General features: G+C 48.8%; 1 protein-coding gene across 2 annotated transcripts; it reads left to right on the plus strand.

Annotated features, from left to right (window-relative positions):
* Positions 1-393: 393 nt before the first annotated feature.
* Positions 394-23,974, plus strand: RGS13 (regulator of G protein signaling 13). Of its 2 annotated transcripts, XM_036277625.1 has the most exons (6): positions 394-556; positions 1,825-1,895; positions 7,596-7,664; positions 11,962-12,023; positions 22,462-22,628; positions 23,664-23,974. In XM_036277625.1, the coding sequence occupies exons 3-6, from the start codon at positions 7,600-7,602 to the stop codon at positions 23,844-23,846; spliced, it is 477 nt and encodes a 158-aa protein (XP_036133518.1). In that variant the 5' UTR covers positions 394-556; positions 1,825-1,895; positions 7,596-7,599; the 3' UTR covers positions 23,847-23,974. The 2 variants fall into 2 exon arrangements, with proteins under 2 accessions (XP_036133518.1, XP_036133519.1); XM_036277626.1 differs by lacking the exons at positions 7,596-7,664; positions 11,962-12,023.
* The last annotated feature ends 467 nt before the right edge of the window (positions 23,975-24,441 follow it).

Below are 24,441 nucleotides of genomic sequence, written 5' to 3' on the forward strand. Positions count from 1 at the left end.
CCCCGTGAGGACCGGTGGAAGCAGCTAGAAAGGTTTGACGAGAAAAGAGGTCCCTTGAGATCTTTCCGCTGTTACCGGGCCGCGGTAAACTGACTGGTTTGAACAATTCTCAGAAATTTCACAGAAAGTGTTTGCACTGGTAGCCTCCTGATTGGTGTTCAGTTCTCTGTTTTAAAAGGGAGATCTTCCTTTAAGCTATACATTTTCCAAAACTAGAACAATGAATTATTTGGGCTGGGGTGACTATTACATTGAAGATTTCCTGGAGCTGCTGCTGCCGACCATGGGCTGATACTGTCAGCTACAGCTTCTTTATCAGCCACACACTACTTTCCATATTCAACAAAACCTCTCTTTGCATAGATACGTGTATAAAAACAGGACATTCTCCCAGAGGCCCGAGCACCATCCAAGGGAGTCACCAAGGCAGGCGAGTTCCCCCAGCAGGGAAAATAAAATGCCGGGTGTCTCCTGACACGTCAGAACCCGATTTCCAAAAGATCGGACAAAGAGGAAATAAAATTTAGCACGGTGGACTGCTCTAGAAGATATGTTTGTAAGTATGAGGTTGCCTAGTGTGGCTGATGGGGACAATAATATCAGCTTGGTGTGAGTGACGAGTGGATTTTCATTTCGATGGCAGGGCTGCGAGACATGTCCGCAGGTTTCATGCAAGGAAAACAGTATAGGAAACACATGTTGGTCTGGCCTGGGCTTTCTATCCGCAAATGACAAACAAGCAGAAATACCTTACATCCCGCATGTGTAAAGGAAGCTTGTAAATTTGGCAGTAAAGGAATGTTATGGTTTTAGGGTATAGTGTGTATGTTCTTTCCTTTTATGGGGCTCTGTGTGGTCTTTAGAGAAAGTCAGATATTTCAGACTTGTTTGTTTAGAAAATCATGCATTTCCTAAATAATTAGTTCCATCATTTAATTAGCTGTGCTGATCCCAGGTTGGAAGGTTTACATGAAGCATTGCTAATCTTGATTTTACCAGATCTCTTTATTCCTTAATGTTATGCCTAAGCACAACTATACACAAATTACTTGCTTTTGAAAATTAGGCAAGAATTTTGTGTGCTATGGCAAACAAAACCTCATAAAAATGTAAATTGCTCTAGGTTTTTCTAAATTTTTTGTGATTGTTACATCATAATACAAAGAAACACACTTAAATACAAATACTATATATAAACAGAAAGGATTAATCAATAGCCTATCAGGATGGTAAAAAAAAAATATTAAATATGTGAAAGGCTCAATTTAGGAAAATTCATTTATATTTTCATATCACTTTGAGAGAGAGTCATTTAAATGCTAGAGGAAACTTGAATCTATTTCTGGCATGGAACATATTCAACTTAATTCATCATGAATGCATTTATACCCTCACTGAGAATTAGATTCTATAGATGAAATGCACGCTTTCTTTAAAATAACCAGAGAAAACACTGAGACATAAATTACTCTAGAGACCTAACCTGGTTCTAAGTACATTTAGGTTGTAAAAGTGCACTCCAGTTTTAGCAAGAGAATATTGAAAAATTTTTTAAAAGATAGGCAAATTAATACACGATGTTAACATTAATTAACAATTATTTAAAGAATAAGCAATGGAAAATACAAATCAGAAGTATAGCAATGTTTGTAATATCAACTCCTACAATTAATAAAATTCTAGGGATGACCATCATCCAATACTTACAAAGTGAATAAGCTATTTACTTAAGAAGGCAGAGTATTTATAGACATCTCCGCCAAATATGCATTCTCCAGGAAGCACACGATAATCTTCTTGTTTTTGTTACTATTTTATTTTTAGGTCAATGGCATTTTTCCACATATCATACCACCAACATGAGAACAAAATGATTACTGTTGATTTGAAGCTTGGTGAGTTTCTCAATTTAAATCAATTCTATATCATATCAGCTCAGGTCATCCTTTCCCAGGGAACTCTTTTTGGCCAAACAGAATTGCAGTTCTATTAACATTTGAGGCTAATTTGTATTTTTATTCGTAAATGACCATGGAGGCTCTAATTCCAAGGGTATCATTTAACTGAAGATAGTCTTCATTGGGTCTGACTATACACCAAATACATTTGAGTTTGTTAATGGAATATTTTAATCAAATGTTAGTCCCAAAAAACTATTTTAAAGAATTTAGAACGTACCCTTTTTGGAATTGCCAAAAATATTTCTGCAAAGTTCTCAGCGGTCAGTGTTGGAAGTATTTCACCCTGCCCTCGGCACGTTGGTCTTGTTAAAGAGACATACCACTCCGTGAGCAGTACTGTTGGACGCAGGGTTGCAGACCTTTCGTTTCAAACCACCAGGCACTTTGGAAACTCTTTGTCCTCAGACTGCGAACTGTATTTTCTTCGTTTTTGTCAGAATTAGTTTGAAATAGTGCATTGCCTGTATCCTTATTGAATCCCCTTTTCTCTTCATGTTTACACTTTCTATATTCCTTTACTACACATTAGCAGTGTTTTGGTTGGAAGAGGCGATAAAGTCGGGGGTTCGATGTGTTTTATTGCCAGAATCTTTGTGAAGGTGTCTCTGTAGATGACATTAGAAGAACATGGGGCAGGTCCTGTGATGTCCCAGCAAAGTAGCAGAGCATCAGTGAGAGTGGACACGAGGCCCGGAAATGCTCACAGGTGGCCAGCGGGGGGCTGGATGCCTGATGCTACACAGGGCAGAACTCCAGTCCCTGGGTCGGCGCCAAACAGGGTCCACTTCTCTTTTTTTTATCCTCACCCGAGGACATTTTTCCATTTTTTGTTCAGACAGAGAGAGAGAGAGAGAGAGAGAAACATCGACATGAAAGGGACACATCGAGTGGTTGCCACCCACACGATCCATCCAGGGCTGGGGACAAACTGCAACTGAGGTACATGCCCTTAGTGGGAACCAAACCCGGGTCTCTCTGGACCGCAGGCCGATGCTCCAACCCGCTGAGCCAAACCGGCCAGGGCAGGGTCCACTTCTTAATTGACTAAGAAACCAGAGAATTTCATAAAACAAGACTGCTTTGTGGTCTATTTATTCAAGGCATAATACATCTCGTATATAATCCTGTCACTGATTTTTTTTTTTTTAATCCTCACCCGAGGACACTTTTTGCATTCATCTTCAGATAGAGGAGGAGGGAGAGAGGGAGGAAGAGAGAGAGAGAAACATCGACGTGAAAGAGACACACTGATTGGCTGCCAACTGGGGCTGGGGACGAACTGCACCCGAGGTCCTTGCCCTTAGCAGGAACCGAACCCGGTCTGTGGGCCAACGCTCCAACCACACGGGCCAGGGCCTGTCACTGATTTTTAAATTGAGTTGTGGATGCTCCTCAGTGACTATATTCTATTGGTATTTCATCATTTAATAAATCTGTGAACATGTCACTTGGAAGGCTAGACAATCCAGAAAAACCTACTTATGCATGGTTATCCGGTAGCGTTTGAATGTCACACTTCAGGGAATTTACAGTCTAGTAGGAGTAGGAGAGTCAGAAGTATAAATAACATGACGACTGGATGTTATATGTGTTTACATGTGTTACACCCGGTTCCCTGTGACACCCGCCCGAGCACAGGGCCGCTGCTGGTCCACACCCAGCCTTCGCTGGACCGTCCTAAGGTAGCCGCTCCCTGTGGATGAAGCCCCACCTGGGCCCCGAGCCTGGCGAGAGGGGTGTCTGATCCAAGCCTCTTCCCCCCTCCAGGACAGGTGTCTCTATAGAGGGGACAACCTGCATAATTGTCCCTGCGGGGAAGCTCCGGCCGGACTGTCCTCTCATCCCTTTCCCAAGTTTTTCTGACCAAACAAGTCCTCCCTCCCTGGTGGCTCCATCCCCTCCATCTGACACAGGCACCCCGAGTGTCTGAACCCCTGGAGCAGACTCAGCTCCTTCTACAGCTCGAACGGCAGCGACTAACGTAGCAGGTGAGCAACAGGAATATAGGAACACAGTGACAAAGAAAAATGACCATTGGGCCGGAGGGTCACAGGCTGACGAATAAATAAGCTTCAGCGGGAAAGCGTAGGAGGTCTGAGCGGAAATCTAAAAAGAGGAAGGGACACGGGCTGACAATGTGTGTTTCCTACACATACAAAAAGGAGAAAGAAAAGCTTAGGAAATATTTGCTGAGGGACAGAGTGCAGGAGGCTGAACGAACACCGAATTCACTGGAACAGGGAGTTTTTGCTTGTACCTTTCCAATCTTGACAGTACCACTGGAGAGAAAGGGAAATTGAGAGTCAGAGGGTTTTCATTTCTCTGCTGGAGAAGGCAACGCTAAGAGCCTGAACTCGGGCACTTATGTCCGTTTGGCTTGAGAGCCCCGAATTGTCACCTCTCAGCAGCTATGGGGACCCCGACATTTGGGGGGGTGCATCTGGAAACTGTCTTACCTTTGCTGTGCCTCTGACCCCAATGTGTGCTGCATACTAAGATGATTATGCTGAACAATTCCATTAAAGTCATAAAAGAATAGCCCAGCCAGTGTGGCTCAGTGGTTGAGCATCGACCCTGCACCAAGAAGTCGCCGGTTCGATTCCTGGTCAGGGCACATGCCTAGGTTGTGGGCCCGATCTCCAGTGGGGGGCATGTAGGAGGCGGCCAATCGATGTTCTCTCTCATCAACATTTCTATCTCTCTCTCCCTCAAATCAATAAAAAAAAAATTTTTTTTTTTAAAGAAAAGATGGCAACTTATAAACAGACATGAATTTCAGCTCCAGGAATTACCAATGTGCACACAGAGCTCCAGTAGATCAGGAGACAGTGACACATGAAAGCCGTTGTCACAGGTAGGAGGTGGGGGAGGGGAGAAGTCTCGGCCCAGGAGGAGACAGGGATGAGTAGCCACACTGTCAGAAAAGACATGAAAAGCGGAAGTTTCCGGCCATCCTCCCACTGAGAAGATAAGCAGAGAGCCGTTGGGTGATCTGCATCTCAGAGGTGATCACAGAGATGAGGAGCCTTGAAACTTGGACGGCGCGAACCTAGCGGAGGGTCCAGTTCCACACACGATCAGTGTGGACAGCCTGTCACCGCAACAGTTCTCTGGGTCCCGGGTACTTCACCGTGAATCGTCTTCAGTCAGCTGTATCTTTCTGGGACAGGCTCTTCTCTACATCACATTATTATTTAAAGACCTCAGTGAACTGCCCACAGAACGGGGCCCCATTACGGCCATCCAGAGCCCAACTGCACACACAAACCTATCCGTGCGAGAAACTGTCCCTAGTTATGCTTAAACTAGTTTGGATCTATCTTTACAATCAACAGAGCCCTGATTTGATGTCCTCCTTACCACAGAGACCCATACAGAAAGCTGTCCATCCGACCACAATGTCCCTACGTCCTTACCCACCAACCTACAAACACACGGGATCTGCACCTACACCCCACCCCTCCAGGTACAAGGAAACCGTACTTTCCCACGCTTCCACTTGGCCAGTGTCCTGGCCCCCACATTCTGAACCCCAGCACCTCTTTATTTCTCAGGAACCTGAACTTCTATGAGTTTTACTCTTTCTCCTGGGTCTTCAATCTCTGCCCACAGCCAACCTCCGTGTGTGTGCCAAGTGTCGACTTTATGGACATGAAGGACGGTGCACAGGCCAGGACGGTCAAAGGGCACAGTCTCTCCATCTCGGCTGTACCATTCTGTCCACAGCGTTCATCAGACAGACAGACAGACAGACAGAGAGGCAGAGCAAAAGACTGGGGTGGGGGGAGGAATCCACAGCCACCTTTCCAATCTAAGCCTGTAACATCCTTCCCCTGGACCCCTGGATTGCCTCCAAACTGGTCCCCCCAACTCCATCCTTGACACAGCACAATCCATTCTACTCCCAAACCCAGTTTCCAAGGTTGACATGTCTATTCCGCATTTTCAAACCTTCAATGAATTCCCAGCTCCTGACCCTGAAGTGGACGGTGTGTGAGACCTAACACGCCTCTGCCTGTCCCTACAACTGTCTCTCGCCACGTCCTTGCCTCGGCGAACCGGTTGAACATGACTGTTGTCCGATCTTAACTCCAGCTTCTCTCTGACTCTTCTCTCTGCCATACTCGAGACCGGGGTTCTCAACCTTCCTGATGCCGCGACCCTTTAACACAGGTCCTCCTGTTGTGGGGACCCCCAACCATACAATCATTTTCGTTGCTCCTTCATAACTGTAATTTTGCTACTGTGATGTCTTAGGCGACCCCCATGAAAGGGTCATTTGAGCCCCAAAGGGGTCGCAACCCACAGGTTGAGAACTGCTGCTCCAGATCCACGCTGTGACTCCATTTGACCATTTCCCCCTCTAGGACATAACCTACTGCCTCCGGAGCTTTGCCCAACCCGCCCTCTCCCCTTCGCTCAGTACGTCCTGTAGGTTCTGGGTCAGCTGTTACTTTCCTGGGGTGCCTCCTCTAAGCTCCCCACATCCGGTCAGGGGCCCTTCCTGTGCGTACTCACCAGCCCCTCTACTTCCTGTAGCGAAGTCCCCATCACATGAATTATGACTGCTTGTCACTGAAAACGGGAAGAGGGGGACAGGCTCCGTGGAGATCGCTGGCAGCCAGAACTTGCCACGTAGCACATGACGAACAGATGTTTCAAATACATCAGGAAAGACGGATAGAAAAGTGCACTGTCTATCCCTGTTGACACGTTGTCTATAAGTGTGAATACATGTTTAGCAAAATATTTCCAGCTCTCGTTATAAAGTGTGGATACAATTCTTCTTAACAAACGTGCAGTTGCTTTCTCAAGGTCCTGAGGGGACAGTGATGGATGTTGTTACCTAAGGGCCTGGGCTGAGCGGTGTCCCCCGAGTTTTTGCATCAAGGTTACTCCACCCAGAACGGGGACAACTGGGCAAGTGTCACCCTCTTAGATGTCGCCCTTAGGAGGCTTATTTTTGATTTGGCTGTACATACAATTGTATTGGGCTAACTACAAAGAGGCAAATTCTTGTTCAATATACTGAGATCTTGTTTTTGTTCTTTAATTTTTTTTTATCCTCACCCGAGGACACTTTTGCATTCATCTGTAGATAGAGCGAGAGAGAGAGAGGAGAGATCAATATGAGAGAGACACATCGAGTGGCCGCCACCCACATGAGCCCACCCAGGGCGGGGGACAAACTGCAACCGAGCTACGTGCCCTTAGCAGGAACCGAACCCGGGTCTCTCTGGTCTGCGGGCTGACGCTCTAACCGCTGAGCCAAACCGGCCAGGGCTGAGAGAGCTTTCTAAAAACAAGAATAACCCAGAAAGGGAAACCTTGGGAGTTGACGGATTCGTTGTCACGGGCCCTAAATGAAAAGTAGCAGAGAGTTACATATCTTTTAATGTCATTCTTGGATGACTAGGTGGGCCAGATGGGGCCTAATGTCCCGACTTCGAGCAGCTGGGTCCCCACAAAACAGTCACGACGAGTCCTTTCATCCTCCTGCCGTCCACGCTCCCACCAGTGACGGAGTCCCATCGCCTTCAAGCTCTACGATCCTGTGTGCTCTTTGAAAGGGACCCTCACAGCCCCGTCTTTTCAATGACTAACTCACACTAAGTGTGCACTGTATTTCTCTAGGAAAATGAGCAGGCGGACTTGCTGGCTCTGTAAGATCTGCGGAGCTGCACCGGAGAACCCCCTTTCGAAGTAAGTAGATCCCATTCCACGGCCATCACTGAGCACGTCACCACGCCACACGGGGGTCGGCATAGTCGCCCGCTACCCTCGCACACTGTGCCCACTTAGCTTCACTCCAACATCGATTGGCCGCCTCCTGCACGCCCCCCACTGGGGATCGGGCCCACAACCTGGGCATGTGCCCTGACCAGGAATCGAACTGGCGACCTCTTGGTGCAGGGTCGACGCTCAAGGGTCCACGCCTGAGTAATTCCCCCAGAAGAGCAAGTGTGTATCGCTCTCTGGTTCCGTTTCCATTATTCGTGGTTTACACTTGAGAGTTCAGCAAGTCAGATGATTTCAGAGAGTCCATGATGAGGACGTGTTCTTAGATTGTTTTATTAAAAAAAAAAAACTTTTATAGTATCTTAAAATGAGAGTCTTTGATCCGAAATATTTCCGTGGTTCAAATCCCCCCACCTGCCGAAAGCCAGAAATCTCCATCCCCCCTGCGAAGAGGCGAGACTGGGTCTGAAACCAAATGCTTACCAAGCGCCACCGCCCGCTGGACTTTGTAGCCACTGGGACTATATCAGAGCAGAACGTGTGATGCCTGAGGAAGGTGACGCACGTGGGACTCGGTTTGCTCAGCTCAGAAGCGTCCCGGGGCGAGGGTCCCTGACAGGTGAACCATGAGTGTCTCGCCGAGCCCAGGGGGAGACCTCTCCTGGCCACAGCTCCTGGCACTATGTCCACTCCTGAAGTAGCAACATGTCCCCAAATGCCCGCAAGTGTGTGGGTGGAGGAGGCAGTGAGGCCGGTGCACCTGCTGCACGGACAGGCCCAGTCCCGGAGGAAGATGAGCCGAGCAGACTGGGGACAATGTCCTCCTCTCTGCCAAGGACCCTGCAGAGTACCCGCCCAGGTCCCATTGCTTTCTGCCCACGGAGCACAACCAGGACTCATGACCGAACGCCAGGTGCGTGATGCTACCTTTGTGAGATACATAGTATCAGCCCCACCTGATAGATAATCAGACCGAGGCTTGGAGGCGTTCCACAGGACCCGAGCGCTCAGTCCTGCACCGGCCCTGAAGGCCAGGACAGGGCTCCAAGCGCCTGTTTCCTCTTTCCATCACGATGTCTGAGAACGTTCCCGTGCCCCTGGTGTCCACGGCCTGTCTGTTTAGAAGGAAGGAGGGACCAAAAAAAGAGAACTTCTATTTTTTTTCATTATTGACTTTAGAGAGAGGAAGGGAGAGGGTGAGAGAGAGAGAAACATCGATGAGAGAGAACATCGATTGGCCACCTCCTGCACGCCCCCCACTGGGGATCAGGCCCACAACCTGGGCATGTGCCCTGACCAGGAATCGAACTGGCGACCTCTTGATGCAAGGTCGACGCTCAGCCACTGAGCCACACCAGCCAGGCTGAGAACTTGCATTTTTAAATGTGGTGGGTGAGGGGGCAAGGGTGTCCAGCACTATTCTGATGAGGGCGCCTGGACAGCCATGGGACGGTCTGAAGCTTGTGGGAGACTAAGAAAAATACAAGCCAAAAGGAGGCTAAACTAAAAAGAAATTTCATTTCACAATTTAAACCCCCCCCCCCCGCCACCGTCACTTCTGCAATTGTTATCTATCTCCACAAAGCTCGCGAATCCGAGAGGCAAAAGAATCCTCTGTCCAGCCATTAGCAACACCAGTTTTCAGCCAACCCAGGACAGGAATGGCATGTTGGTCATGCTGCCGGCTTTGTCCTGTCCTGGAGGAGGGGACCGGGCGGCGAAGAGACAAGCTAGCCACCTTGCTGGGCACTGTCCCATTTCACCGGATCGCAAGGTTGTTTTAGGCTACTGTTCCTCGCGTTCTAAGCAGAGAAAAGACCAGTAAGTCAGATACTATTTCATGGAAATGTTCTTTTTCCAGCGATCCTCACAGCAGGGCACTGTTAAGCCCCGGTGCTGATGTACACGGTCCGTCCGGACTGGCCAGAGCCAGCTACGTTTTTAGAAAACAAAACACATCTGACCTTTTGGGGACTCCCAGTGGCTTTCTGTGTTCCAGGTTACTGTCTAACCTCTCCAACTAATCTTCCCTCGTCATGTCAGGTAGCTGCTAATGCAGACGGCCGTCCCCTCAGCGTTGGCCGGGGGCTGGCCGTCCGCCGGGGACAGTGGGAGCTGGTGTCCACAGCTGCCCGTCAGTACGTGCAGCTGCTGAATGCGGGAGATGTGAGACTGAGTGGGAAACTGAATGGCAGTGAACACAGCGAGCATTTTAGTAGAGGGAACAGAAAATGATGTATATGTCAGCTTTGCCAGGTCACCTCGAAAGCCCCCCAAAATGAGCAGAAGTAAAGCCTCAAAGTCAGCATCCTCCACAGACGTTTCCTCCATGGTAAACGCTTTTTTAAAAAAAATAATGTTTAGCCCAGTGAGTGTGGCTCAGTGGTTGAGTGTCAACCCTGCACCAAGAAGTCACCGGTTTGATTCCCGGTCAGGGCACATGCTCAGGTTGTGGGCCCATCCCCAGTGGGGGGCGTGCAGGAGGCGGCCAATCGATGTTCTCTCTCATCCATGTTTCTATCTCTCTCTTCCTCTCCTTTCCTCTGTCTCTAAAAATCAATAAAGAAAAAAAAATACTGTTAAAGTCAAATGTAACTGGACACACTGTTCACAGTCATAAAACCATCTACATGTAAAAAATTATAGCAAGTGATAGAAGGTAGTGATCCCCTAGAGGGAGCCTGACTCCACGGAAGCAGGCGGGCAGGATCTGTGGGTAAACTGAGTCTGGTACAGAGGCGGGCAAACTCATTGCTGCGTACCGTGCATAACCCCGTGAAGGCCACTTGGCCACTTGTAACGAGACCCTTAAAGACGTGCACCTCTTGACCCACCTGACCCTACGGCTCATGTCCTAAGGGGTCACCCTGAGTGTGAGGGCAGGGCAAGCCGCAGTCAGAGCTGGGCACATCGGACTGAATGACAATAAATGTGAAATCGCCAAAACGCTCCCTGGAAATAACTATGTGGACTATGGAATGTCCCTTGTAGAACACCCTATAGTCACTACAGGTGGCAGGGAATGTCAGTGATTGCAAATTACAACCATACGTGGTTAGTAAGACAATCGTGAAGACATAGAAAGTTCATTATGAGGATACACACACACACAACCAAGTATGAATAATTCTTGCTTAAAAACACAAACACCACCTGGCTGGTTCGGCTCAGCAGTTAGAGCGTCGGCCCTCCGACCAAAGAGTCGAGGGATCAACTCCAGTCAAAAGCATGTTACTTGGTTGCAGTTCAGTCCCCAGCCCTGGTCGGGGTCATGTGGGAGGCAACCAATCGATGTGTCTCTCTCCCAGCGATGTGCCTCTCTCTCTCTCTCTCTCTCTCTCTCTCACTTTATCTGAAGATAAGTGGAGAAATATCCTTCGGTGAGGATTAAAAAAATAAAAACACAAACACACACACAACAAAAAGACTAAAGACAAGTCGAAGTATGGATGGTAGTAATTTGGGAGCAAGATCAGAGGGCTATAATTCTCTTATTGTCTTGGATTTTTTTTTTTTTATTATATTCTCAAGTCTATAATACTTTTTTTTTTTTTATCCTCACCCAAGGACATTTTCCCATTTTTTGTTCAGATAGAGTGTGAGGGAGAGAGAGAGAGAGAAACATTGAAGTGAAAGGGACACATCGAGTGGCTTCCACCCGCACGACCCAACTAGGGCCGGGGACAAACTGCAACCGAGGTACGTGCCCTTAGCGGGAACTGAACCTGGGTCTCTCTGGACCACAGGCCAACGCTCCAACCGCTGAGCCAAACCGACCAGGGCTCAAGTCTACAATACTTTTGCCATTTTTATAATTTTAAGCATTTAGGAAGTCCAAATAAAATGTAAAAGATCACAGGAAGGTAAACTTTCATCCCAAACCTCACGCAAATGCATCGTGATTATATTTGGGTGCTATTTTTTGTTTTTTGTTAATCCTCACCCAGGGATATTTTTCCATTTGTTTTTAGATGGAGTGAAAGGGAAGGAGGGGGAGAGAGAGAAAACATCGATGTGTCTCTCTCACATCAATTAGTTGCCTCTCACACAACCCCAACCAGGGCCAGGGAATCAAACCTGCAACTCAGGTGCATGCCCTTGACTGGGAATCAAAGCCACAACCCTCCAGTCCAAGGACTGTCACTAACTACGGAGGCAAACCAGCCAGGGCTGGGTGGCATTTTCCAGGTGGTATATTTGTACTCATTTCAGCAGAACATTGAGAATGTCAGTGCACTGAGCATCTCGTTTCTTTTCAAAGCCTTACCATGGAGGAACTCCTACAGTGGGCCCAGTCATTCGAAAAGTTGATGGCTACAAAGTGTGAGTATCACATGTCATCTTTAAATAACTAGCCGGGTTCATTCTTCAGGGACAGGGGACATGGGATGATGGAAGGGGGCCTCCACTCCCCGCCTTCCAAGTGACAGCTGCCACAATTCAAAAAGGAAACCCTGAAAATAGTTTGTCGTGTCAACCACTCTGCGTTTCTTGAGTGGTAATTAAAACAAGATTCGTCACTGTGAATAGCTATTCTTCACAAGTCCGCGTGTGAAATCCTTTGGAAATGTGCTTAAATAGTAACGTGTACTGAAATAGACTGCCTTGCCGTAGCTGGCCCAAGCCGGAATTTTAAAAAAATTAACAATTGGCTTTTCTGAGTGCCTTCCAAAGTAGAAAACTCCTCAAAGCTCCTTTCTAACTCGCTCAGCGTCTGGGGAAGTGAGCCTCTCCAGAGCCGCAGTGTCAGCGTTCAGATGGTATCAGCGCGAGATAAGGTCAGCGGCCCGAGGGTCATCCCGTCACGGGCTCCACGCAGGAAACGCAGAGAACATGCATCCATGTGGCCAGGCAGCTGGCTCGGGGCAGGAAACTGGGAGATTGTATAAAGTGATAAATACCGAAAGGCAGGTACAGAAAAGGAAAAACGTAGGAGGTGCTCAGAGAAAATCCTCATCCGCTGGGTTTGGCATGTGTTTTCCTTGTTGTTGTTGTTCGACGGGGTTTGTTCCCGTCGAATGGTTGCTCAGTTTTGCCTATCCGCCTGTTTTTATTCGGGGATCCCTGGTAGCCTGTCTGGGGAGGTTTCTTCTGGTTATCCCCGCGGACTGTGGAAAGAGAGTTAGCTGAGCTACTCTGGCTTCATCGGTGGGACGGGAGGGTGGTGACTCCTGAGTGGGGTCTACCTGTCCCCCCCGGGGGCTGCCATGCTCTTGGACATTACCTCTCTCCCCGCCTCCAGGTCCCTCCTGGTCTGGGACTGTTGTACTGCCTGGCACCAAGGACAATGGCAGCAGGTGTGGCCACTCCTCCTGAAACACCCCAGTCACCTGCCCAAGCTGGCACCCGCCTCACCCCCTCCCTGGTGCTGGCATCCGGCCCCCGGCCAGGGTCCTACCTGAGCGCCCGCCACACCATCTTGCTAAGCATCCGAGACCATGTCTTCCTTTGCCACGTCCCCCCGACCTGCACGTTCAAGGCACTGCTTTCGGTCTGCGATCTAGGTTGCCAGCATGATCCGGAATTTTTAAAAATATAATTTTGGCCCTGGCCACTTTGGCTCAACGGTTAGAGCATCAGCCCGCGGACCAGAGAGTCACAGGGTCAATTCCAGTCAAGGGCACCTTGCTTGTGGTTCTTCGCCGACCCTGGTCGGGACATGTGGGAGGCAACCCATCGACGTGTCCCTCTCACGTCATTGTTCCAGTCGACGTGTCCCTCTCACGTCATTGTTCCAGTCGACGTGTCCCTCTCACGTCGATGTTCCAGTCGACGTGTCCCTCTCACGTCATTGTTCCAGTCGACGTGTCCCTCTCACGTCGATGTTCCAGTCGACGTGTCCCTCTCACGTCGATGTTCCAGTCGACGTGTCCCTCTCACGTCGATGTTCCAGTCGACGTGTCCCTCTCACGTCGATGTTCCAGTCGACGTGTCCCTCTCACGTCGATGTTCCAGTCGACGTGTCCCTCTCACGTCGATGTTCCAGTCGACGTGTCCCTCTCACGTCGATGTTATTTCTTCCTCTCCCTCCCTCCCACTCTATCTGAGACAAGTAGAAGAATATCCTTGGGTGAGGATGAAATATATATATATGTATATAATTTTGGTCAATTTTAGGACATTGGAATGAGAGGAAGGGACAGAAGCATGTGCTCAGTCACCGCTACTGACTGACCCTCTGTAGTTGCCGATTCCCGTCCCAAGCCTCGAACCCATGAGAAATGTGGCCACACTGGCCTCCCTCCCGGAGTTCCTTATTCTTCATCTGTAAAATGGGAATCATAGCACCTCTCTTTCCAGCATTCTTGGGCGGGTCAAATACAAAGCCTGACACAGATGAGGCACACAGTAATCAGGAAGTGTTCTTATTAGTAAAAAGTCCATTATCTCTGAATATCATCCTTTCTCTCTGCTGCCTACCAAAAGAAAAAAATCTTTTTTAATGAGTGCACCTTTCAATGAAGAAACGTCATGTGTAGGTGTGTAGGTGTGTAGAATTCCTTAGGATTTGGTGTGAAAACTAGTCTCATAAAATTTTTTAAAAAGCCCTGGCCGGTTTGGCTCAGCAGTTAGAGCGTCGGCCTGTGGTCCAGAGAGACCCGGGTTCGGTTCCTGCTAAGGGCATGTACCTCGGTTGCAGTTTGTCCCCGGCCCTGGTTGGGTCGTGTGGGTGGCGGCCACTCGATGTGTCCCTTTCACGTCGATGTTTCTCTCTCTCTCTCTCTCTCTCTCTTCCTCTCTCTCCCTCCTGCTCTATCTGAATAAAAAATGGAAAAGTGTCCTCAGATGAGGATGAAAAAAAATAAATAATAAATTTAAAAAGAAAATCTCCACAATGAATTAAGCAGAAAGTACCCTGCAAAATGTACACGTCTACAGATGATAAGATGTACTCCAAGTTTCCAAACACCAACGTTTTGGGGAAAGAATTAAATTATTCGCAAATGGACATAAAAGTCACAGTAAGTTTTTAAATGAATCAGGGGGAAAAGAATGATCCGAGCTGTTAGTCATCTCTTCATAAGAATACATGAGCGTCGCTGAAGATTTTTCCTGGAATGATGGTGAGCCGAAACGCAGCACAGAACCCGAAAATATCATCAAAGTATAAGGCGCACACCAAGAATAAAAGGGTGGGGAGGCGGGGATCCTACGGGTATTTCTGATGGCTGAACCTAGTAGGATTAGAAAAGATACAGAAACATGCCTTCTAAAGACAAGGAGACCCACAACCCCCTGAAACCCAAGGGCTCCTCATGCTGGAAAGACCAAAGCAGAAAAATAATCAAAATCCAAATCTATAATGTCAGGAAAACAATACAGAAGGCTCATACATATATGTATTGGCCAAATCTCAAACGATGAGAATAGAGGTCCTCCCAGTCTTTGAGCAACGTGTGTTTAATAGAAACAAAAAGAAGCTCAGTAAAGCAGGAACTCACACCCTTGGATGACGCCCCCAGTCCCCCCTGTGTCTAGCGGACCTTCCAAGCACCGGGACGCTGGGGTGAGCAAGGCCAAGGTCACAGTGCTCAGCTCACGTGCTCCCCCTAGAGGAGGGAGACGCAAGCACGCAAAGAAACGAACTAAGAAAACTATTTCCGGAAAGTGGCCAGTGCTTTGAAGACAGTAAAGCCGGGCAATGTGACAAGGAAAGGCAGGTGTATGCGGGCCATTCGATCGGTGACCAGAGAAGCATCAGAAGGGGCAACACCCGAGCTAAGAGCCGGACGATGAGAAGCAGCCGGCCACGCTGGGACCGGGGGCCAGGACACCCCCGCAGAGGAGAACCGTGTTCAGAAAGCCCTGAGACAGAGTGAGGTTAGTGGCTTCGAATCAGCGAAAGGAGTTCACCTGCCAGGAGCCTAGGGCCTTCTAGGTGCCGGCAATACCCGGACTGCAGAGTAGCAGGCGTCTTGCTTTCACAAGATGCTGCTGGGTCTCTTCTGAAGAGCAGCAGAGACGAGTGGGAAGTCTGTGGCAATCAACCAGATGGGACTGGACCCAGCGGGGAAGCCAAAGTGAGGATCAGCGAGTGACCCGGCCCGCAGGTCGAGCAACGAGGACTCTAGAGGGGGAGTGAGGATGAGGAGGGACCAGAGACACGAGAAATGGAGACAAAACAGGGCTCTGATCAAGTCTCATTTATTCAGGGGTAATTCACACAATATATAGGGCAAGAAGCACCTTTTGCCAAGCACCAAGCTTGCCGGAAGCAATTCTAGGAAATACTACAAAGGAACAAAAAGGTCAGCAAAGACTGGCTTGTTGAGTAAATGGTTACTTAAAGAAATGCAAAATGCAGAGATAAAGAAATGCAAAATGCAGAGATAAAGAAATGCAGAAGGCAGAGATATCCTGCCTTGGGGCAGGCGATGGCAGAGCAGATTTTAACAAAATTGATGCCATGCAAAGTCTCCCACAAGCGAGCACAGACCCCCACCAACGCCAGGGGCGCCGAGATCCCTCGGAGGGTTCTGGAGGGGAGAACAGAGGAGAGTCTGGGTGCACGTTAACATTTCCAAACTAAGAGAAGACGTTAGCCGGCAGAGGTGAGAAAAGACGCCAGGGGAATCACGGATGACCCCAACAGTATATGATCGTGGAAGGGAAGACAGCCCCCCGGATGGGAGCTGTGAACTGTGCCACATGCTGCTAACAGGCCAGGCTCGACGAAGAAAGGACGGTGACGAAGGGATCTGGCCGCCTGGACGCCAACGGTGTCTGGACGAGGTTACGTGCAGGGCGTGGCGGAGACGGACACAAACACCGGCTGTGGTTCACGAGGCTTTGCGAGGGGCAGCAGGGAAAGGCGTATCGAGTGGCTGAGAACGTGGCAACCCTCAGGGAGGAAGGAGCTGATGGCCAATGACAGTGGGGACCATCGTGGGAGCCATGGGGACAAGCATAGCAGCAGAAGCAGCAAAATTAGGTAGAAGCCAAAAAAAAAAGTGTTTGGCCCAAAGAGGAACAGGAGCCTCCTTCTGGGAGGAAGTCGGGCAGGGCAGTGCCGGTCAGCAGAGGAGGAAGCTTGGTCACTTCGGTGGAGCGGTGAGGGGATGTCCGCCTGGTTCCATCAGCCACGTCGGAGGCAGGTCAGCAGCAGAGAGCCGAGCGCAGGACCGGTGGGCATTTTAAAAGGGGAGGAGATCGGAACAGTGTCTGAAGGTCTGAGAGCCGGGTGATATTCGGGAAGGACGGCGGGATGACCGAGGGATGGCAAGGGCCCACCGCCACGTCCCTCTGCGCCTGGTCCGTGCGCTCCCTGCAGACACACCGCAGAAGAGTCCAGCCACCCTGGACACTCACGCCGCCTTTGCATCCTCCTGTCCTTTGGGCTCAGTGCTGCCCTGTGTGCTACACGTCCTCCCTTCCTCGGTCAGCTGAGCACTGCAGACAGCCCGGGCCACCCCAGGCTGGAACTGTAGGACGGTCGTGCTGCTGAAGGCTGTCCACCTGGGGAGCTGCCTCGGCGGGCCCAGGCATCTCCCTCCTCATTGTGGTGCAGCGTGGACATGTGACATCCCGGAGAGACACTGCTGTGCCCATGTGGGCACCCTGACGCCGTGCAGATGGCCGCTCCCTGCCCTGAGGCTGTTCCAGCCCTGCGGCTGTTGCCATGGTTCCCTCCCGACCCTCATAGGACCTCCTGCCCGGGCAGCTTTTCCGGCCTGGCACCCTCCTCGCCTCCCTTAATGTCTCCTGCCCTTCGTCACCCTGCAGGGAACAAAACCAAACCAAACCTGGCCCCTCAGAGACATCGCTGTTCAATTAGTACATTTTTTTTTTTTCTGTCTCCTTTCAGAAAACCAAAAAGTAACAGTGTATCAATTATACCCCTCTGGCCTTTTGGTGCTTCCTGGATGCGGAATACTTAGGGGCTGCCTCTCTTTTCAAAGCCTGTGGGGTCCCTTTAATATCCAGACGCGTGGGGGCCCGGAGGCGGGCACTGGCAGGCTGTTATTCGGTGCCTGCTGTGTGCCAGGCAGGGCGTGGGCACTGGGCACAGTCCAGCTCTCGAAGGGTGTGCAGGTGGCGGGAGAAGCAAGGCAGTAAATACGGTAGGCTTGGTACAGAGAGAGACGTAATTACAATAAGCGTGTACTAGGTGCTCTTTGTCTGCTGACAGGTTCCCACAAATTGTTCCAGAAACCCAGAGACCGAAGCTGAGTCTCAGGTCAGGGTAGGAAGGAACTGGGCCACAGAGCGCGGGTCCAGGAGAGACAGGAGCTGGACAGCACGGGGTCTGATGGGCAATGAGAAATGGGTCAAAGGTTACAAACAAAGGGTCCTGGCCAGATGTTTGTTCGAGAGATTGTTAACAGTCTAATACAATGCAGAAAAGATGAAAAGCAGGGTCAGATTGATGAATTGAGGTCTTTTTTTTTTTCCAGTTTAGATGGTTTACAAATACTCCTGAAAAATCATACACAAAAAAGAACATGTAAAAACAGGAGATAATGCTGTCAATATAACAGATAGAGTCTCTCATATCTAAAGAGATCTGCAAATTCAAGAAAACACTAGGAATGCCAAAGACAAAGGAAGCAAAGATTTGAAATTCACAGAAAGAAAAGAAATGGTCAGTAAGAAAGAAAAAAATGTTTACGCATTGCTATTTTAGGAATACAAATCTAAACAATTATGAGTCACTGGTTTTACCCTGAGATTGGAAGGGATGGAGTGAGCAGACATTTCAACACAGTAATGAAAAACAATGAAATGATCCTGGAAGCAACTTTACAGTAGACATCAAGAGTCTCCAAAAATATTACACTGTCAGTCAAGCAAACCATTTCTTCCAGGTCCCTAAGGAAATAATTAGAAAATAATTAAAGATTTACGAACTGAAATGTTCAATGTAGGACAATCTGTAACATGAAATGAGAAAACAACCTAAACAGCCAATACCAGCAGGGTCGCTCGGTATACTAGAGCTTAGCCCAGTGTTTCCTACAGGTTAAGTATGCAAGACTCCTACAAAATTGCTTTCACAGTCTAATGCCAATAGGTTGATCTGTGTGTGTATCTGTGTTTGTGTAGTTAAATTAATACTAGGTAATAGGCCGTCATATATGAACAAAGGATTAATAGAGTAACAGGAAATATACAAAACTTAATAATGGTTATCTCTATTAGAAGTTTCCGCCCTGGCCGGTTTGGCTCAGCGGTTAGAGCGTCCGCTTGCGGTCCTGAGAGACCCGGGTCCGGTTCCCGCTAAGGGCATGTACCTCGGTTGCAGTTTGTCCCCGGCCCTGGTTGGTCGTGCGGGTGGCAGCCACTCGATGTGTCCCTTTCACGTCAATGTTTCCCTCTCTCTCTCTTCCTCTCTCTCCCTCCCACTCTGTCTGTACAAAAAATGGAAAAATGTCCTCAGGTGAGGATAAAAAAAAAAAGAAGAAGTTTCCTGCATTTATAAGCAACCCACAGTAGTTGAAGTTACTTTTATAATAATAGACCAGAGAGAAGTTGGGAGAAAAACCGGAAATGATTAATATCACAGAAGCCAAACCAGAGAATTTAATAATACAGAAGATTTACGGTAACACTTCACCCAGAGGCGGGTAGAATTGTGGAATTCCTTGTCCCCGGTGAGCCAGGTAGAAAATAAAATGGATTTACATTTGTTTTCGACATATTACTAAGCGAAGGTGGGCACAGCCCACCTGCAGGATTTAATGATGGCAGGAGCGTGACGGCCTAGCAGAAACCAGGGGGAACAGTAGGTGGGCCGCCGCTCTGACTCCGTGGGGAGCCAAGTCGTGTTCCCCTTCTGCATCGAGGTCCCGGCCTGTGGCCCCTGATGCATCATAGAAACACTGATTGCAGTGACTGCTTTAAAAATAACACGCTAGAGAGTCCCAGAACACACTCTCACTTCCACGCAAAAGGCATACACCGTGTATGACCTAAACCTAAGTCCCCCAGCTTCTCGGTTTAATGAGCCATTCTGTTGTTGAGCTTCACTCTGGTCAAGCAGAAGGGCCGTCTCTTGAGTGTCATGTGGGAAGGAGCGCCAGGGAAGACCTCAGGACGGGCTGCGCACCGTGTAGCCCACTTGTGCGAATCGATACCCTAGATCCCATGCCGAGCGGCATCATCACTCAGATTCCGGAGCAGTTCTATCCGTGTGCGCTTGCAGCCGCGAGCATGGCTAATGTATAAACATGAGCCCGAGGAGCACAGAGTCCTGCAAAAACACACCGACCGTGTGAGCAATGCCTCTGCCCGCCGGAATCACAGCTGAGTCACCAGACAGGTTCCAGTGCCCAGGGCCAGCTTTCACTAGGCCGTGATGCAGTGACGAGTGCCATCGGCCTCCCAGCAATTCCCAGGCAGGCTCTGCGGTGACAACCTCTAAACATGTTCCTGTGCAATTAAGCTAAACACGACCATAAGCACAGATGCAGAATATGATAGCCTTCGTTTCCAAAGCATCTCCCTGCCCCCACCCACTCATCCACGCAGACGATCCACGTAGCCTGGTGGTTGACTCTCAGTCTGGGACCTAGGGATGTTATCGGCGATCTCATTTCTATTTCGTAGCTCATTTCTTTATTTTAGGGTCCTTATTTCCTGTCCGTGATGACGCTCTCGGTCAAAATTCCTCCGAGTGCAAAATATAGCAAATTGCTTTAAAAAAATTTTTTTTAAACAGAACTGTTTCTTCCAATATACAATGCAGAGGACTGGCTCCCAGCTTCACTGGTTGAGCCAGACCTGGAGGGCTTCTCCATTCAGCTAGATCTCTAGTAGGAGTGCAGGTTGCTACATTGTATTCTCTCTGTGTGAGGCCCAGCTAATAGTCCTTGGTGTGAAAATAAACTTCTCAGCTTGAAATCTAAGTTAAAATACATCCCCCACTGGATAGGACAAACCAATCCATATCCTTTCCTATGTTACATTTGTATACACCATCTGCCCCTGTCTTGTCTGTTCTCTCAACTCAAGCGAGGTTGCCTTTGAAACCCCCCTCCCCCCCATGATGAAGGCCAGCCCCGCCCATGGGGAATGACCAGGCCCTGCTCTACTCTGCGTATTCCCAGGATGGTGTTTCCGGCAGAGTCCCAGGATTCCCCACCCCCAGGGCCACCTTTGCAAGGACCTGCCTCTGTTTGGAGTCCTTCTCTTGGACACAAAATATCTTTTTTTTATTGCTGAAAGTATTACAGATGTCCCCCCACCCCCCGTTTTCCCCATTGACCCCTCCTTCTTGTTCCCAACCCCCCTCCTGCTTTCCCCAGCCTAGTGTCCTTGTGGATTGGTTGTGCATATATGCATGTAAGTTCTTTGGTTTATCTCTTCCCTTCCCTCCCAGCCTAGAGCCCTCTGAGGTTTGTCAGTCTGCTCCCTACTTCCATGTCTCTGGATCTCTTTTTGTCAACACCTTATTTTGCTTGTTATGTTCCATATATAAGTGAGATCATATTGTACTTGTCTTTCTTTGACTCGCTTATTTTGCTCAGCATAAAAGTCTCCAGGTCCCTCCGTGTCGTCTCAAAGGGTAAGAGATCGCTCTTTTTTACAGCTGCATCGTATTCCATTGTGTAAACGTACCACAGGATACAAAATATCTTAACTGTTACCTTTCTTTTTGTGTCACGGTTAACAGAGCCAGTAGAAGTCAAGGAGTCTAGCCTAGGAAGCTTGACCTAATCTCTTATGTTAAGAACTTGGATGATAAGATTTTACTCAACATTCCATCCCACTTGTTACATGTAACAGTTCACGACACTGGTCCAGACGTTCTTCGTCAGAATGCCAACATGCCCACACACACGTTTCTGTCGCTGTCCCCGGAAACTCACGTTGTTCCATCATTTAGCAATTCATTTTCTCAGAGATGCCAGGAGACTTCGTCATCACCAGAAGAGGTTGAATATTCATCTCAGAGTGTTCATCTTGAATCTTGAGAACACTTGGTCCTCCCAAGGATTCTTACTAATGTGTTACATTTGTCCGAGCTTCTTCAAACTCTAGCACCTACAAAATTGCTTCCATAGGAACAGCCCCTGTCACGTGGTAGCCTGTGTCTACCCACTCGGGAAAGGCAGTGTACGACCAGAGCCGAGGATAATCATCTCTGGCATCGTGTGCCATCTTCATGGTTCTGTTGCACACACCCCACCGTCCTGTTCCAGAGTCGAAGACAGTTTTCAACGCCCCCTCCCAATCCCATTCTTCCCCTGGCCCGCCATTTCTCCATAAACCAGGAATATGAAGTTGAATATTCCACCTATTCCACATTCTCTTGCTCTCATTGGATATTGAGTAACACCCCAGGCTGTGCAGTCTGATCAGCTGATCACATCTACGTGAAAAGATGTTTTCTTGTCACCCCTGACCTGACTGTTGAGGGTCTAGACCTTGCTCTTGACCTCCAGGTAGGCTTGAGGTCTCAGACTTCTTATGATCAGGGTTCTACCCACTAATCTGACATCAGTCGTGTTTCTGGGTCCTTGTGTCCTCTCCTATCTGAGAACCACCCACACTGGTGACATGTTACTCTGAGTGACTCAGAATAAAGGCATGAAGGTGTGATCACACCTCTGACTGGCATTGTCAGAACGTACTGCAGGTGTGTAGAGCTGAGTGTGATACGGTGTGTGTGTGTGTGTGTGTGTGATATTATATAATACTCACTTGTTAAATAGTTTAGGAGCTTTGATCCAGACTTTCTTTTTAACTGGCATGATGTCTTTCTCAGAGTTTTTAATAATTTGGACCCATGAAAACAAAGTGATTTCTCCGTGACTTTCAGATGGCCCAGTGGCCTACGCAGCGTATCTGAAGACGGAACACAGTGAGGAGAACATTCAGTTCTGGGTGGCGTGTGAGACCTACAAGAAAATTGCCTCCCGACGGAGCAGGATGTATCAGGCCAAGAGGCTTTATAAGGTTTACATCCAGCCACAGTCCCCGAGAGAGGTAACTACCCACCAGCGAGAGCAAGGGGAACTGAGGGTGCTACCCTCTGCCGAGCACACGGATGGGCCAGGCGCTCCTACTGCGCTGTAGAACCAGTGCCGTCCGCCGGATTTACAGATAAGACTCCCGAGGACCAGAGACGGTCACTGACGTCAGTGGCACAGCAGTGACGTAGGGAAGTCAGGATTCACACTCGGGTCAGGGTGGCTCCTCAGCCCCTCCTCATTGATTTATTGGAACTCCCTAGAGAAGGCATTTCCAAAGAACTGGCTTTGTAGAAGGAACTACAGTCACCAAATGGGCAGGTTGACATCCCCTGTGGTGCTGGGCAAAGTCTGTGCCTCCAACTCCAGAACTCACTGCCCACCGGGGTTTAAACCGCAAAGCCAGCAGTCACCTGGCTACACTGCCATCACCGGCCACCGCCTGAGGCAAACAGCGGTGCCCCGATTCCCTGAGACCCCTCCTGGTGGGGACAGCATGTGGAATGAAAGTTCTGGTCAGCGGGGGACAAGGGTACAGGCTGGTGGATGAGGTTCCTACCCCGCAGGCCAGCCCTACCTGATTGGCTAGTTCCACAAAACTCTGGAAAAGACTAGCTCTCCCGAAATGACCGCTTCTCTTATTTCTGTGTCTCTTCGCCTTCTTCCCATTTGGGGCATTTTCAGGCAAAGAGACACTCATGTCTATTAAGGAAGGCAAAGTTTAAAATAGCACCAACTTCCCTTATTTCCATAAAAAAAGACCTCCATCTGGTAAACTTCCTGGTTTGCAGACTAGCAGGCCACTTGTGACCTCCTAAACAAACAACGTGTCTGCGCCCTCCAGGCCCTGCGCCTCCGGCATTTGTATGTGGGACAGAGATGGGTGTTTACTTTAAAGAAGCAGGGAGTTTATCTCTGATGTTCTTTCCGAAACCTATGAAACTGCACCCAAAGCGACCCCGTCCACTGGAACGGAGGAGGGAGAATAAATTAAACCTTTCCGTTATATTTCCATCGCTAACCCTGCCTACTGGTCGATTTCGCTTTTCAGATTAACATTGACAGTTCGACCAGAGAAGCCATCATCAGGGACATTCAAGAACCCACCCAAACGTGCTTTGAGGAGGCTCAGAAGATAGTGTACATGCACATGGCGAGAGACTCGTACCCGCGGTTCCTAAAGTCAGAAATGTACCAGAAACTTCTGAAGTCGATCCAGTCCAACAACTCCTGACAACCACTCAAAAGCTTCCACTGAAGACAGTCCACTGAAAGTATTGGCTTTGTCGTTTTTTTGGGTTTTTTTATCCTCACCCGAGGACATTCCTGCATTTATTTTCAGAGAGAGTGGGAGGGAGAGAGGGAGAAAGAGAAAGAGAAACGTCGATGTGAGACAGACACATTGACTGGCTGCCACCCACACGACCACAACCGGGGCCGGGGACAAACCGCAACCGAGGTACGTGCCCTTAGCGGGAACTGAACCCGGGACTCTTGGGTCTGCGGGCCAACGCTCTAACCGCTGAGCCAAACCGGCCAGGGCTGTTCTTTTATGTTTAAAAAAAAAACAGCACAAAATGAAATAGGGTAGAAATAAAGTATCAAGAATTGAACTATGAGCTGAGTCCTAGCTCCCGAAGAGAAACACCCCCACAGGGATGACCTCTGGAACTCTGATCCCATGAATAGCACGACGCGTGGAGTATCTACGTGCTGCTCCGTGGACACCTGTGAAAAAGAAAGGTCTCTCTTCATGGCGCCAGTATTGTAACGTTGTTACTATAGACGCCAACTAATGAATGTTTTCTTACTAAAGCAATTTTGTTGTC

The sequence above is a fragment of the Molossus molossus genome, unplaced genomic scaffold (genome assembly GCF_014108415.1).
Source record: "Molossus molossus isolate mMolMol1 unplaced genomic scaffold, mMolMol1.p scaffold_m16_p_23, whole genome shotgun sequence".
Lineage (NCBI taxonomy): Eukaryota > Metazoa > Chordata > Mammalia > Chiroptera > Molossidae > Molossus > Molossus molossus.

Coding starts and splice junctions, on each gene's coding strand:
- RGS13 (XM_036277625.1), top strand. CDS start 7,600: ATGAGCAGGCGGACTTGCTGGCTCTGTAAGATCTGCGGAGCTGCACCG. Junction 12,024..22,461: donor AAAGTTGATGGCTACAAAGT/GTGAGTATCACA, acceptor CGTGACTTTCAG/ATGGCCCAGTGGCCTACGCA. Junction 22,629..23,663: donor AGCCACAGTCCCCGAGAGAG/GTAACTACCCAC, acceptor TTCGCTTTTCAG/ATTAACATTGACAGTTCGAC.